The sequence below is a fragment of the Ranitomeya variabilis genome, chromosome 2, assembly GCF_051348905.1.
Source record: "Ranitomeya variabilis isolate aRanVar5 chromosome 2, aRanVar5.hap1, whole genome shotgun sequence".
In the NCBI taxonomy this organism is placed as follows: Eukaryota; Metazoa; Chordata; class Amphibia; order Anura; family Dendrobatidae; genus Ranitomeya; species Ranitomeya variabilis.
This window is the reverse complement of record NC_135233.1, coordinates 622,812,850-622,829,249: the sequence shown is the minus strand read 5'-3', so window position 1 is coordinate 622,829,249 and position 16,400 is coordinate 622,812,850. Positions and strand designations below refer to the sequence as shown.

Here is a 16,400-nt window from a genome sequence, read left to right as displayed (position 1 = left end):
GGGCGCACTACTACCCCCAGCAGTGACAGCTCCTGAATAGCTTGGGGCTGAAGCATCCGCCTCCCCTCCACCAACACAAGTGCTGCTCTCCTCCTTCACTGCACCACTACTCCCATCATTTTCTGCACAACGCCTTTTATTTCCCTTACCTTTACTGCCACCTCCATCCTGGGATCACATCCCATTACTACTTGTGGGGTGAGTGCAGGAGAAAGGGGTCCAAGAGGACATCCCCCACATCACAGACAAGACAGCAGACAAGTAACACATCAGTCATTTAATGTAGTGTCCTTCCAGCAGTAATGATTGTTCACAGATCAGTGATCGCCAGACATTATGCAACCACAACTCCCAGCATGCCCTGCAGATGCAGACCACAGCTAGAGCCCAGGATGTGGAGCGGTGCTGGCAGCTAGAGATTGCTGTATTAGATCAGGAGGGTGGTCACTGCTCGGGCACCGTCAACCCCTATTATACAATCTTTATCCATCTATGTGCCTGTTCCCATATTACACTCCGGAGCTGCGCTCACTATTCGGCTCCTCACATTCTCTGCAGTTTGTTGTTTTTGTGGTCTGTGAGGTGGGATGGTTACACTGGTGTGTTCAGACACCTGTACAAGCAGTTACTCTCCCACCCCCACATTACAGGAGCTGCAGCAGGTTGTTGGGGCGTTTTGGCAGTAGGCCTGCTGACTGTTTCCATTGACAATGGACAGGCCTCAGTCGGTCTGTGTTGTGGATTGATTGTGCATACAGCCTGTATAATGGGTCTCAGGGGACACAGTCGCCTCTGTGGGGCGCATCATCATCCTAATTATTGTTAGGAGTGTGTGTGTGAACAGGGGTCAGTGCATCTTGTAAGCTCTGCAGTAAATGACTGTGGCAGCGTTTACAGCTCACTGTGCTGCTGCTGCGGCACCTCCTGCATCTTCTCCGGAAGCACGCGGGTCCAGAATTCATACTTTCCGGACTTCAGCTGTTTTGCCGCTTTTTGCTTCAGGTTTATCTCCATGTAATCTTCATCCTCGTCGTACTGTGGCCAGTGCTCCAGGCCCGAACCATTGGGGTCACTGCAGAGAAAATGAAGTAAGAGTTAGGGTAAGTTCACTCAGGGCGATGTTGCTGCGGTTTTTTTATGCTAATTTTTAGCTGCTTTTTATAGTACCAGCAAAGCCTATGAGATTTCAGAAATATCTTACACACACATTGGTTTTTTGTTTGATCAGTATTTTGTGCTTTGCTGTGTTTTTTTAGACAGAGAATGTCACTTTCAGCGTTTTTGCTGCGCTTTTTCACCCATTGACTTGAATGGATGTTGAAAAAAAACTCAACAAAAAACACACCTAAACCTGCGTTTTTGATTCAGCTCCTTTCCTGCCAAGAAGATCAGGCTTTGCTGCAGAAAAAAAAAAGCAGCAAAAACACTGTGTGCACTAAAGGTACCTTCACACTAAGCGACGCTGCAGCGATATCGACAACGATGCCCGTCGCTGTTTGGTCGCTGGGCGCAGCGCTTAGTAACCCGATGTTTACCCTGGTTACCAGTGTAAAAGTAAAAAAACAAACACTACATACTTACATTCGCGTCCCCCGGCGTCCGCTTCCCTGCACTGTGTGAGCGCCGGCCCTAACAGCAGAGCGGTGACGTCACCGCTGTGCTTTGCTTTCCGGCCGGCACTGACACACTCAGTGCAGGAAGCTCTGAGCAGCAGCGCGGACGCCGGGGGACGTGACAGACATCAGAGGGTGACTATGTAGTGTTTTTTTTTTACTTTTACAATGGTAACCAGGGTAAATATCGGGTTACTAAGCGCGGCCCTGCGCTTAGTAACCCAATATTTACCCTGGTTACCATTGTAAAACATCGCTGGCATCGTTGCTTTTGCTGTCAAACACGACGATACACGCCGATCTGACGACCAAATAAAGTTCTGAACTTTCAGCAACGACCAGCGATATCACAGCAGGATCCAGATCGCTGCTGCGTGTCAAACACAACGATATCGCTAGCCAGGACACTGCAACGTCACGGATCGTTATCGTTGTAAAGTCGCTTAGGCTAGTTTCACACTAGCGTTAACTGCAATACGTCGCAAATGCGTCGTTTTGCCGAAAATACGCATCCAGCAAAAGTTCTTGCTGGATACGTTTTTTCGTCATAGACTAACATTAGCGACGCATTGCAAAACGTCGCGTCCGTTTTGCGACGCTTGGGCGTGTGTTAGCGGACCGTCGGGAGAAAAAAACGTTACATGTAAAGTTTTTTGCTCCCGATGGTCCGCTTTTTCCGACCGCGCATGCGCGGCCGGAACTCCGCCCCCACCTCCCCGCACCTCACAATGGGGCAGCGGATGCGTGGGAAAAATGCATCCGCTGCCCCCGTTGTGCGGCGGAGACCACGCTAGCGTCGGGAACCTCGTCCCGACGCACAGCGACGGGTTGTTCCCGATGCTAGTGTGAAAGTAGCCTTAGTGTGAAGGTACCTTTACACTAAAGATGTATCAACTGCAGAGCGGGACAGTGGTGGGATATACATGTGGTATGGGGGGGGTGTAGTGAGGGGGCCGAGAATGTAGGGGCTGAAGCTGATGAAGCCCCCAATATCTGCCAGTCACCCAGCATCTGTCTTACCCGGTGCGGGCGAAGTTGGCCCAGTATCTCATAACCACTTTGCTCAGAACCTTTTCTTCTTCTGTGGCAGCTCCTGGAAGAAAAATAAAAGTAGAATTAGATCACAACACGGAGTAAATGTTTCTGCACAGGCCAGAAAAAAATAATTTATTACCAGAACATCTTACATGTAGGAAAAAGAAACCAAGTTTGATAATAAAAAAAAACAAATTCTGTGCCACAAAGTACAAAGATGGAGGCAGGATGTGGTCCTGCATTATGTTACTAAAATATACAAAGTCTTCCCTGACACAGGACAAACATCTGCTCCATGCAGCCGTCTAACACCTCTATATAATACTGGGTCCTGCACGTGTGCACTGCTCCAGCCACAGACACTAATGCCCCCCATACATCAGAGAGGTGACCAGGGCGCTGATAACAAAGCTGCACCATCTTTCTCCTCCATAACAAGCTGGACAGTCCCTCTCCCTGATGACAAGGTGGATGGTTCCTCTCCTCCATAACAAGCTGGAAGGTCCATCTCCTCTATAACAAGCTGGATGGTCCCCTATCCTCAATGACAAGCTGGATGGTCCCCTATTATCAATAATAAGCTGGATGGTTCCTGTCCCCTTGAATGTGCAGGACACGATGTCCAGATCTCTGAAGAAAATTTCACATTCTGATTCCACTGATCACAGAACAGTTTTCCTTCTTGCCTCCATCCATTATAAATGATCTGAGGCCCCAAGAAGATGGCAGCGCTTCTAAATTGTGCAACTTCTCTCCATAATGGAGCTGACACTTGCATTTGTGGATGGCACGGCGACCTAAGATCATAGCCGATGATTTCTGGATGTTTTCCTGAGCCCATGCAGTGATTTGCATGATCGGATCCTGTCTGTATTTAATGCAGTGCGGCCTGAGGGCCTGGAGACAGGAGCCCCCAATACTGATCGTCCACTTTCTCCCTTGTGCAGATGAATTTCTCCACAATCTCTGAATCTTGATATGTATTGTAGGTGGTGGATAGTCAAGTCTGTAACTTCACATACGATAACATTTTTCTGAACTTGTTCCACCATCTTAAGACGCAGTTCACACATCAGTTACCTCCGATCGTCTTTACTTCTGAGAGACTCTGTCTCTCTGACATGTTCTTTTTATATAGTCATGGGACAGTTTTCCAGCCTTTTGTTTCCCTTGTCCCAACTTTGAGATTTGTCGCTGTTCATTTTGAAATTAAAAAAAAAAAAAAAAAAACCTAATTAAATGGAAAAGTAATGAAAATTCCACTTCTGATCTGTTCTGTGTGAGACAATATGGCAAGAAGAGAATTCCAGATCAGCACATTCTTGTTTTCTATACTTTTAACAACTTCTTGGCTACGTTGTGTGACTGACCTATAAATGCCTTGATCATCCACCCACTAACAACCATCCATCAACCAACCAACCATCCATAATCCACCCACATGTATTACTGAAGACTAAGGTGGTCACCTGTAAACAGAACATCGCCCTTCAAGAATGGACCTCCTATCACAAAGAACAGCTCGTCCCCGTGATCGGCTTTCACAAAGTCCGGCTTGAAGTCCTCAAAGAACGATGGACGGTGCTGGAACTCGTAGAAGTAGGTGGGATGGCCAGAATCTGGAATAAGATTGTGTGGGGTTCAGAACAAGAATCTACGTTCTGCAGAGACCCCCAACACCATAAAGAGGAGGTGACAGTGGTCCCCGTCCTTTCACCCTATGTGTGGAGGTTATTCTCCATCTCGTGCATCGTACCTCGGTGGTACTTTGCCGCTCGTAGTGCTGGGATGACAAAGACAAGGTCTCCAACGAGATCTATGAGGCGGTTCCGGACTTCGGCAGGATCAGTCTCATCTCCAATGTATTCGTCTAGCAGGAAGCTGATGGCGCTGCTGAATGGACCCTGAAATATATCAATATCACCAGAATGACACCACAAGCGGAGATTTCACAGAAGATCTAAAGCAGGTGGTAGAAGATGATGGCTGCCGATCTCTGCTCCTTGTGGGGGGTCACAGACAAATGAGCAGAATCTCGTATACTCTACTCTGCAGGATGTAGACGTTAGGACATGTTGAGCAAGTAAGGACCTGCAGAATCAGGTGGGCACAGAAAAACTGGTGGATGGTTCGTCATCTCGGGTGGGCACCATTGTCATGGCTTTCTGTGGCTACCACCCTGTTTACGAGGCCTGTGGCTTATAATCATGCATGTTGCCATCTAAGTGCCCCATAATCCACCCTCAGCCATTGGCATCTCCTGGCAGCAGTGCTCATACCAGAATGGGGAAGTTCTTCAGCATTTCTTCTGCCTGCTCTCTCTCCATTCCTTCTCGAAACCCTGAGATATTCATCGCCTGAGGATAGAATGAGAAAGATCAGTGATGTAAAGATCATAAGATGATGATCTCAGCATTTCCTCCTCTATTAATCTTACCGAAGGGAGGATCCATCCAAATTCCTGGTTGTTGACTCCGGTAATAAAAGGAACGCTGTTCACCTCTTTATCGGCCATAATCTGCTCGGCGGCTTTAGGGAAGAATGCCCCATCGACGCTTGCAGGCAGAGCTATCATTTTCTGTGGGCAAAGGAGAAAAATAAAGGGTGAAACCCAACCGTGCCCCCTCAAGACCCCCAAACTATTACAGAAAAATTATTAAATGCTACTGCATTCAAAATCAAAAGCAGTTGTTAAGAGAGCGGTGATTTAAAGGTTCAAGGACAGGAGGTGGAGAGTGGTGATCACTGGAACAAAAAGGACAGAATGTGTGGTGGTGGGGACCACTGAGCCAGAGGACATGAGGGTGTGGTGATAGAGGCCATGGGAATGAAGATGCTGCAGAATTTGTAATATGCTTTCCTTCTCTATAACATCATACATTTCATTCACATCCAGAGCTGCATTCACAATTCTGCACAGCTTTCTGCCAGTAGGAAATCAGTGTGATGTAGACAGTACTGGTGAATATTCCCTGGATTACTGGGGGGGGGGTCAGGGGTTGGGAGGAATCAGGGTGATTAACCCTATCACTGCACTGACCGTACCATAGAGACAACTAGAGACAGGATCTCTTCTTCAGATTTCGCCGTCAGACAGTCCACCAGCGCGTCCAAACCACAGCCCGAAATATTGGCCACAATCTGCAGAAAAGAGAAAATTCGACACAAGCAAAGCGTCAGTGTTTGCCCCATTCCTGCACCTTCGCTCATCTCTCACGTCACACACCCGACAGGCTCTTACATGGCCTCCGCTGCCACAGCAATGTAGGTTCCCCAGACACCTGATGTGGCCTCAGCCACATGGCCCACAATTCCCCGCTACTCCCTTATTAGTATGGACTCACGGCCCCATCAAGTGGCCAGCAGCAATATTAAAGCACTCGGCTGCATAAGATCACACTGGGCCAGTGAAGAACAGTGGAGGGAGGATTTGTGAGGAGAAGATGAAAAGATTATCAAGAATATAGCAAAGTTCTGGTAACACTGATGGACCCCGATAACAACTGCACCTGATGGGCAATCACTCAATGGTTAGCTCAGCAGCAAAAACAAATTTTGCAATCATCGCTATCCACAGCAAATCGCCTGACTACACTGGATGATGTACGAGCGATCCAGTCACCCATCAGACTAGCGCTGGGGTCATTGGTCGGATGATTGACGGCACTTTTACTCGCGGCGCTAGGTCCTTAAACACAGTGCAGCATTTTATGGCCTTAGTCATACTTACATTACTGTAAAACACACTTTCCTCTTTAGTCTTGACCACTAAACCCGGCATTATGGCTACACCACTCTCAGCAATAGCTCTGTGGAATAAGCCTTTGGCCAGTGGAGACACCACCTGAATATAAGAAATACACAGAAGGCGGCAGGATCATTAAGGGTTAAACGACAGGCCTTTACCTTCACCTATAGAACAACCGCCCAGTCAGAGCCTCAATAATGAGCAACATATCAGCATCACAACTGCTCACCAGTGCAGAGACACTGATTCCCCCCGCAGACTCCCCAAATATAGTCACAGAGTCGGGGTCCCCTCCAAAATCTGCAATGTTCTTCTGAACCCACTGGAGAGCTTCAACCTGATCCAAGAAGCCGTAGTTCCCAGGAGCGCGGTCATCTCCAGTGCTGTGACAAGAAAAGATAGCTGAGAATAAAATGAAGTGACCTCAACCCAGTGGCTCCCTGCAGAGTAATGTGCACAAAGACTGACAATAGTCCCGTCCACATAACACAGGTATAGCCGGCTGACAGCACACAGCATTGTCATTTCATGTCTTACCTCTATGCAGTAAAGTCACTGACAGCATAGACATTACCTAAGGAAGCCGAGGAGCCCCAGCCGGTACTGGATGGAAACAACAACAACGTTTTCATGGGCACCCAGTGCAGAACCTTCAAACATCATGGCTCCCCCCATCGTCAGGCCTCCACCATGTATGAATACCATGACCTAGGCAATGAGTAAAAGCTGTTCATTAATAGGGAATGCAGGTAAATGTGAATGAGATTTTCTCTCCGTGTCTCCAATTAGAAACATAAGGGACTGCCATGGGCACTGCCTCAGTGCACACAAAAGTGGAAGCAGTAAAATCTGCACCTGCACAGCAGCAATTATATAGAAATGTTAGTCACACAATACACGCTTGACTCCTACCGGCAGCTTCTCATCCTTCTCTCGATCAGCAGGTGTGAATACGTTTAGGTACAAACAGTCCTCTGACACTGGAGGTAAAGTAAATTTCGCTTTCACTGCCTCCATTATTTGCTCCATCACGCGGGGATTCTGCAGACATCTAATGAAAAAAATAAATAAATAAATAATACACATACACACATACACACATACACACATACACACATACACACATACACACATACACACATACACACATACACACATACACACATACACACATACACACATACACACATACTATATTTTTTTCTAATTATTATTATTTTTTTAAAAAAAACAATAAAGGGAACACTAAAATCTGACATCCCAGATGTCACAGAATGAAATATTCCAGTTGCAAGTTATTCGTTTCATGGTGGAGTATGTTTAGAACAATAAAGCAAAAATAATCAATGTAAGTCACAATTAAAATCCCATGTAGGTTTGGATTTCGAATGATACTCAAAATCAAAGTGGGAAATCAAATTACAGGCTGATCCAACTTCAGTGAAATTGCCTCAAAACAAGGAAATGATGCGCAGTAGTGTGTGTGGCCGCCACGTGCCTGTATGACCTTCCTACAACGGTTGGGCATGCTCCTGATGAGGTGGGAGATGTTCTCCTGAGGGATCTCCTCTAGGCCTGGATTAAAGCATCAGTCAACTCCTAGACAGTCTGTGGTACAATGTAGCGTTGGTAGATGGAAGGAGACAGGATGTCCCAGATGTGCTTGTTTTGATTCTGTTCTGGGGAACGGGCGGGCCAGCCCATAGCAGCAATGCCTTCATCATGCAGGAACTGCTGACACTCCAGCCACATGAGGTCTGGCATTGTCATGCATCAGAAGGAACCCAGGCCATATGGTCTCACAAGGGGTCTGAGGATCTCATCACAGTACCTAATGGCAGTCAGGGTACCTCTGGCTATCACATGATGGGCTGTGCAGCCCTCTAAAAAAAATGCCACGTTTGTCACATATGCGCAGTGTGAACCTGCTCTCATCCGTGAAGAGCACAGGGTGCCAATGTCGAATCTGCCAGTTTTGGTGTTCTCTGGCACATGCTAGTTGCCCTGCATGGTGTTGGACTGTAAGCACAACACCCACTTGGACATCGCGCCCTCATACCACCCTCATGGGGTCTGATTATGACAGTTTGAGCAGACACATGGATGTTAGTGCCCTGCTGGAGATCATTTTGCAGGGCTCTGGCACTGCTCCTACTTGCTGGGGAGGTAGCAGTTCTGCTGGGTTTCTGCCCTCCTACGGCCCTCTCCACGTCTGCTGGAGTACTGGCCTGTCTCCGGTCCCTGCTCTGGACACTGTGCTAACAGACACAGCTACCCTTATTGCCACAGCTCGCATTGATGTGCCATCCTGGATGAACTGCACTACCTGAGCAACTTCTGTGGGTTGTAGACACCGCCTCATGCCAATGTACCTCTAGGGGTGAAAGCAATGACAAAACTCAAAAATGACCAAAACAACAGCCAAAAAGGGTGAGAACAGAGAAATGGTCTGTGGTCACCCCTTTGCAGAACCACTCCTTTATAGGGGTTGTCTTGCTAGTTGCCGATCATTTCTACCTGTTTTCTGTTCCACTTGTACAACAGCAGGAGACATTGATTTACAATCAGTGTTGCTTCATAACTGGACAGGTTGATGTCACAGAAGTGATGGATTTGGAGTTACATTGTGGTGGCTAAGTGTTCCCTTTATTTTCTTGCGCAGTATATATATTTATATTTATTACAGTATGAATTTGTTCTCCGTTCTTTCACACCAACCTCTGAGAGCACTTACATTGGGGCATAGTCTGAGGCCTCCTTCACGGAGCTCCAGGACTCGGGGGGTTCTGGGGATGCAAATCTCAATGGACCAACTGGAGGTTTAGCGAAGGGGACTCCATAGAAGGCGTGAACGGTTCTGTCTGTTCCCTTCGCAGACAGCGTCTTCCCCTGCAGTTTACCATATTGCGTCTCCACCTGAGGGGGATCGTCCTCTCCTAAAGAAACAAAAAAAAATCAGATTATTGAATGCAGAAAACTGCAGAGACATCATGCCTGTACTCGTGTCACAGCCAGAGCTGCACTCACATCATCCCTGTACTCACATCATCCCTGTACTCCGATCACAGCCAGAGCTGCACTCACAGGTGTGCAGGACCCTCAGACCTTCATAAGACAGGCTCGGATTTCTGTGGACTGTTATTGTGGCCTGTACATGAAGATGATGGGATGGGTCATATTCACACCTGGATCTGTGCAATCATGTGATGAAGGAATAACCAACTGTCCCTGAGCTTTATAAGGGTATGTGCACACGTTGCGGATTTTGCTGTGGATCCGTAGCTGCGGGTTCCACAGGAGATTTCCATGAGGTTACAGTACCATGTAAACCTATGGAAAACAGAAACCGCTGTGCCCATGCTGCAGAAAAAAACGCGCGGAAATGCAGCGGTTTACATTCCGCAGCATGTCAATTCTTTGTGCGGATTCCACAGCAGTTTATACCTGCTCCATAATAGGAATCCGCGGGTGAAAAACCGGAGGTGGAATCCGCATAAAATAGCTACGGATTTCTCAAATCCGCAAACCTCAAAAATACGTGTGCACATAGCCTAAGGGCTCAGACTAGCAGTAAGGTGCGGTCCAGGCTGCAAGGTCTGAACACTTCCCAGCGCTCCTCACTTATCACTTCCAGCAGGTGCAGGGTTATTATGTGCGGGGACAGATGACTCACAGGTCGCCGCTCCTTCACCCAGTGCCCGCAGTCACATGATCGTCAGCAGCACAATACAGGCGATCATGTTACCGCCGCACCTGTAACACTACAGATCTCAGGGCAGAGAATCTCACCTGGACATTAAGGGGAAGGGGCCATAACTGCTCCTTCTCCACCCTGGACACAATGTATCCGAGCTGTTAATAAGCCGAACACCTGTGTAATCTGCAGCATATGTATATGAAGACCCCCAGGTATCACATAGGAGGGGATCATCACTGCTCTGAAGGGAGCAAAAAAGGGCGAATGTAGCAAGAGCTATCATCAGACGAGACCACCAACATCACAAGGGACCGGCAGACAAGAGCAGACAATCTGCTGATTACTGAGAAAATCAACAACCTGTGTAACAATCCCATGAGATACCACAATGTCAGCAGCCTGTTATCTGTGGCCCCAGGGACACTGCCACACCTTAAGGTACCTTCACACGAAGCGACGCTGCAGCGATAGCGACAACGATGTCGATCGCTGCAGCGTCGCTGTTTGGTCGCTGGAGAGCTGTCACACAGACCGCTCTCCAGCGATCAACTATGCCGAGGTCCCCTGGTAACCAGGGTAAACATCGGGTAACTAAGCGCAGGGCCGCGCTTAGTAACCCGATGTTTACCCTGGTTACCAGCGTAAAATCTAAAAAAAACAAACAGCACATACTTACATTCACGTCCCCCTGCGTCCACTTCCTGACTGACTGAGCGCCGTACAGTGAGAGCAGAGCGGTGACGTCACCGCTGTGCTGCTTTCACTTTCACTTTGCGGCGCTGAGTCAGAGGAGGAAGCAGACTGCAGGGGACGCAATGTGAGTATGTGCTGTTTGTTTTTTTTACATTTTACGCTAGTAACCAGGGTAAACATCGGGTAACTAAGCGCGGCCCTGCGCTTAGTAACCCGATGTTTACCCTGGTTACCAGTGTAAAATATCGCTGGTATCGTTGCTTTTGCTTTCAAACACAACGATACACAGCGATCGGACGACCAAATAAAGTTCTGGACTTTATTCAGCGACCAGCGACATCACAGCAGGATCCTGATCGCTGCTGCGTGTCAAACGAAACGATATCGCTAGCGAGGACGCTGCAACGTCACGGATCGCTAGCGATATCGTTATAATGTCGTTTCGTGTGAAGGTACCTTTACTCTATAGCACCAACATAGACCTGAGAGCTGTACAACCAAGAAGCCAATAATCCATGACAATACTGAACACCCCACTGATCATAAGAGCTTCCACTCTACAGGAGAGAGAAGACCCCACTGACCATAAGAGCTTACACTCTACAGGAGAGAGAAGACCCCACTGACCATAAGAGCTTACACTCTACAGGAGAGAGAGGACCCCACTGACCATAAGAGCTTACACTCTACAGGAGAGAGAGGACCCCACTGACCATAAGAGCTTACACTCTACAGGAGAGAGAGGACCCCACTGACCATAACAGCTTACACTCTACAGGAGAGAGAGGACCCCACTGACCATAAGAGCTTACACTCTACAGGAGAGAGGACCCCGCTGACCATAAGAGCTTACACTCTACAGGAGAGAGAGGACCCCGCTGACCATAAGAGCTTACGCTCTACAGGAGAGAGAGGACCCCACTGACCATAAGAGCTTACACTCTACAGGAGAGAGAGGACCCCACTGACCATAAGAGCTTACACTCTACAGGAGAGAGAGAGGACCCCACTGACCATAAGAGCTTACACTCTACAGGAGAGAGAGGACCCCACTGACCATAAGAGCTTACACTCTACAGGAGAGAGAGGACCCCACTGACCATAAGAGCTTACAATCTACAGGAGGGAGAGGACCCCACTGACCATAAGAGCTTACACTCTACAGGAGAGAGAGGACCCCACTGACCATAAGAGCTTACACTCTACAGGAGAGAGGACCCCGCTGACCATAAGAGCTTACACTCTACAGGAGAGAGAGGACCCCGCTGACCATAAGAGCTTACGCTCTACAGGAGAGACTGGATCCAACTGAGCAGCGGCTTCCATGGTTTCTCAGCTCTCTTCTGCTCTCCGTGTGACTCTGTCACTGTCAGTCTGCACTGGACCCCCTCATAACAATGTTTCCTCACCTGATGTCAGGACCCCCAGAGCCACGGTACACAGCACAACTACCCTCATCAGAGCTCCCATCATTGTGGAGTGTCACAAACAATCCACAGGACTTCTAATGAAGCAGCAGTTGTTGGCTGAGGCTTTATGTGGAGGCGGAGCTAGAGCTGGACTTGTGATTGGCTGATGGGAGTGTCAATCATGCACGGTCACCAGTCTTCTATCAGGAGAACATGACACCGGCTTCACGTGAGCTGGTGAACATGAGACGCACCTGCTGCTGTGTAAGGCTATGTGCACACGTAAGAAAAGAGGTGCAGAATTTTCTGCACAAAATCTGCATCTCCTGGCAGAATCCGCAGATGCATTTTTAATGCGTTTTTAGTGCGTTTTTTGTTTAGATTTTATTTCTATAATGGAGGGGTGCAGAAACGCTGCAGAACTGCACAAAAGAAGTGACATGCACTTCTTTGAAATCTGCAGCGTTTCTGCGCAGATTTTTCTGCACCATGTGCGCAGCTTTTTTTTTTCACATTGATTTACATTGTACTGTAAATCACAGTGCAGATCTGCAGCGTTTCTGCTGCTGAAAAATCTGCAGATCTGCACCAATTCTGCACTAAATCTGCATCGTGTGCACATACCCTTAGGACCCTGAGCCCCAATGACCGTCCTTACTGGGCCTTCCTGTGGAGTTCAGCTACAACCTGCACTAACTGCTAATGGTGAAAGAGAAATTGGGAATATATAATCCGTGGTCAAAAGTTCTAAGACTTATGGTTTTCACGTTTTTGCTCTTCATTGTTTTTGCTCTTTTGTCACTGTTTCTATGGTTACTGACAAGCAATAATAAACCTTCTGCATGTTGTTACATTTTATTGACAAACACATGATGTTTCTGTGATGCCTCAATATTCCCAGCACTGCCCCTTAGTCTCCACACTCCCGCCCCTTATTCTCCACACTCCCGCCCCTTATTCTCCTCACTCCCGCCCATTATTCTGCACACTCCCGCCCCTTATTCTCCACACTCCTGCCCCTTATTCTCCGCACTCCCGTCCCTTATTCTCCACACTCCCGCCCCTTATTCTCCACACTCCCGCCCCTTATTCTCCACACTCCTGCCCCTTATTCTCTGCACTCCTGCCCCTTATTCTCCACACTCCTGCCCCTTATTCTCCACACTCCTGCCCCTTATTCTCCACACTCCTGCCCCTTATTCTCCGCACTCCTGCCCCTTATTCTCCCCACTCCTGCCCCTTATTCTCCACACTCCTGCCCCTTAGTCTCCGCACTCCCGCCTCTTATTCTCCAGACTCCTGCCCCTTATTCTCCACACTCCTGCCCCTTATTCTCCGCACTCCTGCCCCTTATTCTCCCCACTCCTGCCCCTTATTCTCCACACTCCTGCCCCTTAGTCTCCGCACTCCCGCCTCTTATTCTCCACACTCCTGCCCCTTATTCTCCACACTCCCGCCCCTTATTCTCCGCACTCCTGCCCCTTAGTCTCCGCACTCCCGCCTCTTATTCTCCAGACTCCTGCCCCTTATTCTCCACACTCCTGCCCCTTATTCTCCACACTCCCGCCCCTTATTCTCAGCACTCCTTAGGCTTCTTTCACACTTCAGTTGTTTGGCGTCAGTCTAAATCCGCCATTTTCCTAAAAAAACGGATCCGTTTTTTTTTTCGACGGATCCGTTTTTTTCCCCATAGACTTGCATTAGCGACGGATTGTGACGGATGGTTATCCGTTCCATCCGTCATGCGACGGATCCGTCAAAATTTGGCGGACGTCATCTAGACATTGACGGTCATTGCAACGTTTTTTGTCTGCGTTGAAATGGCGGATCGCGACGGATCCGTCGCGTCCGTCATTTCATAGAATGGCCACCTATGGGCGACGGATCTGTCGCGACCGTCATTTCGGCGGATCCGTCGCCCCAATCCGTTTTTTCAATTTTTTTCAATTGCGCATGCTCCAAAAAGTATATACAACCCCCCGAGTAATGGATCCGTCAAAAAAACGGATCCGTTACATCCGTTTTTTCAACTATTGTGACGGATCCGTCGATCCGTCATTATGTCGGAAGTGACTGACGCCAAAAAACTGAAGTGTGAAAGAAGCCTTACCCTTATTCTCCAGACTCCTGCCCCTTATTCTCCACACTCCTGCCCCTTATTCTCAGCACTCCTGCCCCTTATTCTCCACACTCCTGCCCCTTAGTCTCTGCACTCCCGCCCCTTATTCTCAGCACTCCTGCCCCTTCTTCCCCACACCCCTGCCCCTTATTCTCCACACCTCTGCCCCTTATTCTCCACACTCCAGCCCCTTATTCTCCACACTCCTGCCCCTTATTCTCCACACTCCTGCCCCTTAGTCTCCACACTCCTGCCCCTTATTCTCCACACTCCTGTGTAGCACTTTCCCAGTGACTTTGTCACATATTCCCCCCCCCCTCTGCCCAAAGCCAGGGGTTTTGGCACCTTCACTGGCTAAGCAGGGGACTCTGGACAAGGCATCTGCGTTCCCATGCAATGTCCCTAGCCTGTGCTCCACATTAAAAGTAAAGTCCTGGAGTGACAGAAACCTCCTACCGGGCATTCTTCCCTTTCTTTTCCCTCATTCATCTCAGGGGCATATGATCCGACTCTAGCCTCAATTTTCTGCCTAAGGGTACTGTCACACAGTGCAATTTTGATCGCTACGACGGTACGATTCGTGACGTTCTAGCGATATCGTTACGATATCGCAGTGTATGACACGCAGCAGCGATCAGGGACCCTGCTGAGAATCGTACGTCGTAGCAGATCGTTTGGAACTTTCTTTCGTCGCTTGATCACCCGCTGACATCGCTGGATCGTTGTGTGTGACACCGATCCAGCGATGTGTTCGCTTGTAACCAGGGTAAACATCGGGTAACTAAGCGCAGGGCCGCGCTTAGTAACCCGATGTTTACCCTGGTTACCAGCGTAAACGTAAAAAAAACAAACCGTACATACTCACATTCCGGTGTCTGTCCTCCGGCGTCTCAGCTTCTCTGCACTGTGAGCGCCTGCCGGCCGGAAAGCGAGCACAGCGGTGACGCGGTGACGTCACCGCTCTGCTTTCCGGCTATGGTGCTTACACAGTGGAGAGAAGCAGAACGCCGGGGGACAGACACCGGAATGTAAGTATGTACTGTTTGGTTTTTTTACGTTTACGCTGGTAACCAGGGTAAACATCGGGTTACTAAGCGCGGCCCTGCGCTTAGTAACCCGATGTTTACCCTGGTTACCCGGGGACTTCGGCATCGCTCCAGCGCCGTGATTGCAACGTGTGACCGCAGTCTACGACGCTGGAGTGATAATCATACGACGCTGCGACGTCACGGATCGTGCCGTCGTAGCGATCAAAATTGCACTGTGTGACAGTACCCTAACAGGTAGCATCTCAGGGTGTTGATTACACACTTGAAGTCCAAACACTTTTTCTCCACGATAGCATAGTTCTTCTCACAGGAGGAAGAATTTCCCACTCAGGTATAGGACTGGGTGTTCATCGCCATCTATTACCTGGGACAGTACAGCTCCCAAACCGACCTCGGAGGTGTCTGTCTGGAGCACAAGCTCCTTAGTGAAGTCTGGTATGACCAAGACCGGCTGTCTGCACAGGCGAGCTTCACCTCCTGTAATGCCATCTCAGCTTCAGAGGACCATTTGACCATCGATGATTTTGTGCCCTTGAGAAGATCCGTCAGGGAGTGGCTATCATGGCGAAATTCGGGATAAATAATATCCCATAATTCCCAGAAACGCCATAACCTGCTTTTTGGAGACTGGCTGTGGCCACTTTTAGATTGCCTCCACTTTGTCTATTTGCAGCTTTATCTCGCCTCTTCCAACGACATAACCCAAGTGCTTTGCCACTTCTTTCCCGAGAGCGCATGTCACAGGTTCCTTCTCCGGTATCACACAATCAACAGAGCAAGAGAATAGTGAACAATTCCAAGACCTTTATTTAGGCAAAACACGAAAGGTCCATATATACGATCCATCACACAAAGGATTAAATATTCCAGAACACGAATGCAGTTCAGTTACAGAATAAAAGTCCAACAATCCAGCACAGATGATAACAGTCCATATTCCCTTCTTTCTCTCTGATATGCTCTTCACATCAAGGTTCCACACCAGACTGATCTCTGTGTCTCACCTCCCTGATATTTACAAGTCTCCCCCCTCATTC

General features: G+C 48.5%; 1 protein-coding gene across 1 annotated transcript; it reads right to left on the bottom strand.

Moving 5' to 3' along the window:
* Nucleotides 1–262: 262 nt before the first annotated feature.
* On the bottom strand, nucleotides 263–12,322 carry LOC143807407 (fatty acyl-CoA hydrolase precursor, medium chain-like). The gene is made up of 13 exons (XM_077288913.1): nucleotides 12,196–12,322; nucleotides 9,131–9,332; nucleotides 7,309–7,447; nucleotides 6,971–7,104; nucleotides 6,626–6,779; nucleotides 6,379–6,492; nucleotides 5,694–5,789; nucleotides 5,086–5,226; nucleotides 4,928–5,005; nucleotides 4,405–4,552; nucleotides 4,118–4,267; nucleotides 2,634–2,706; nucleotides 263–1,072 (listed from the first exon to the last, which is right to left on the bottom strand). The coding sequence occupies exons 1-13, from the start codon at nucleotides 12,257–12,259 to the stop codon at nucleotides 892–894; spliced, it is 1,674 nt and encodes a 557-aa protein (XP_077145028.1). The 5' UTR covers nucleotides 12,260–12,322; the 3' UTR covers nucleotides 263–891.
* Between the last annotated feature and the right edge of the window lie 4,078 nt (nucleotides 12,323–16,400).

Coding starts and splice junctions, on each gene's coding strand:
- LOC143807407 (XM_077288913.1), bottom strand. CDS start 12,259: ATGATGGGAGCTCTGATGAGGGTAGTTGTGCTGTGTACCGTGGCTCTG. Junction 6,493..6,625: donor GAATCAGTGTCTCTGCACTG/GTGAGCAGTTGT, acceptor TCTTATATTCAG/GTGGTGTCTCCACTGGCCAA. Junction 2,707..4,117: donor GGGCGATGTTCTGTTTACAG/GTGACCACCTTA, acceptor TTTTTCTTCCAG/GAGCTGCCACAGAAGAAGAA.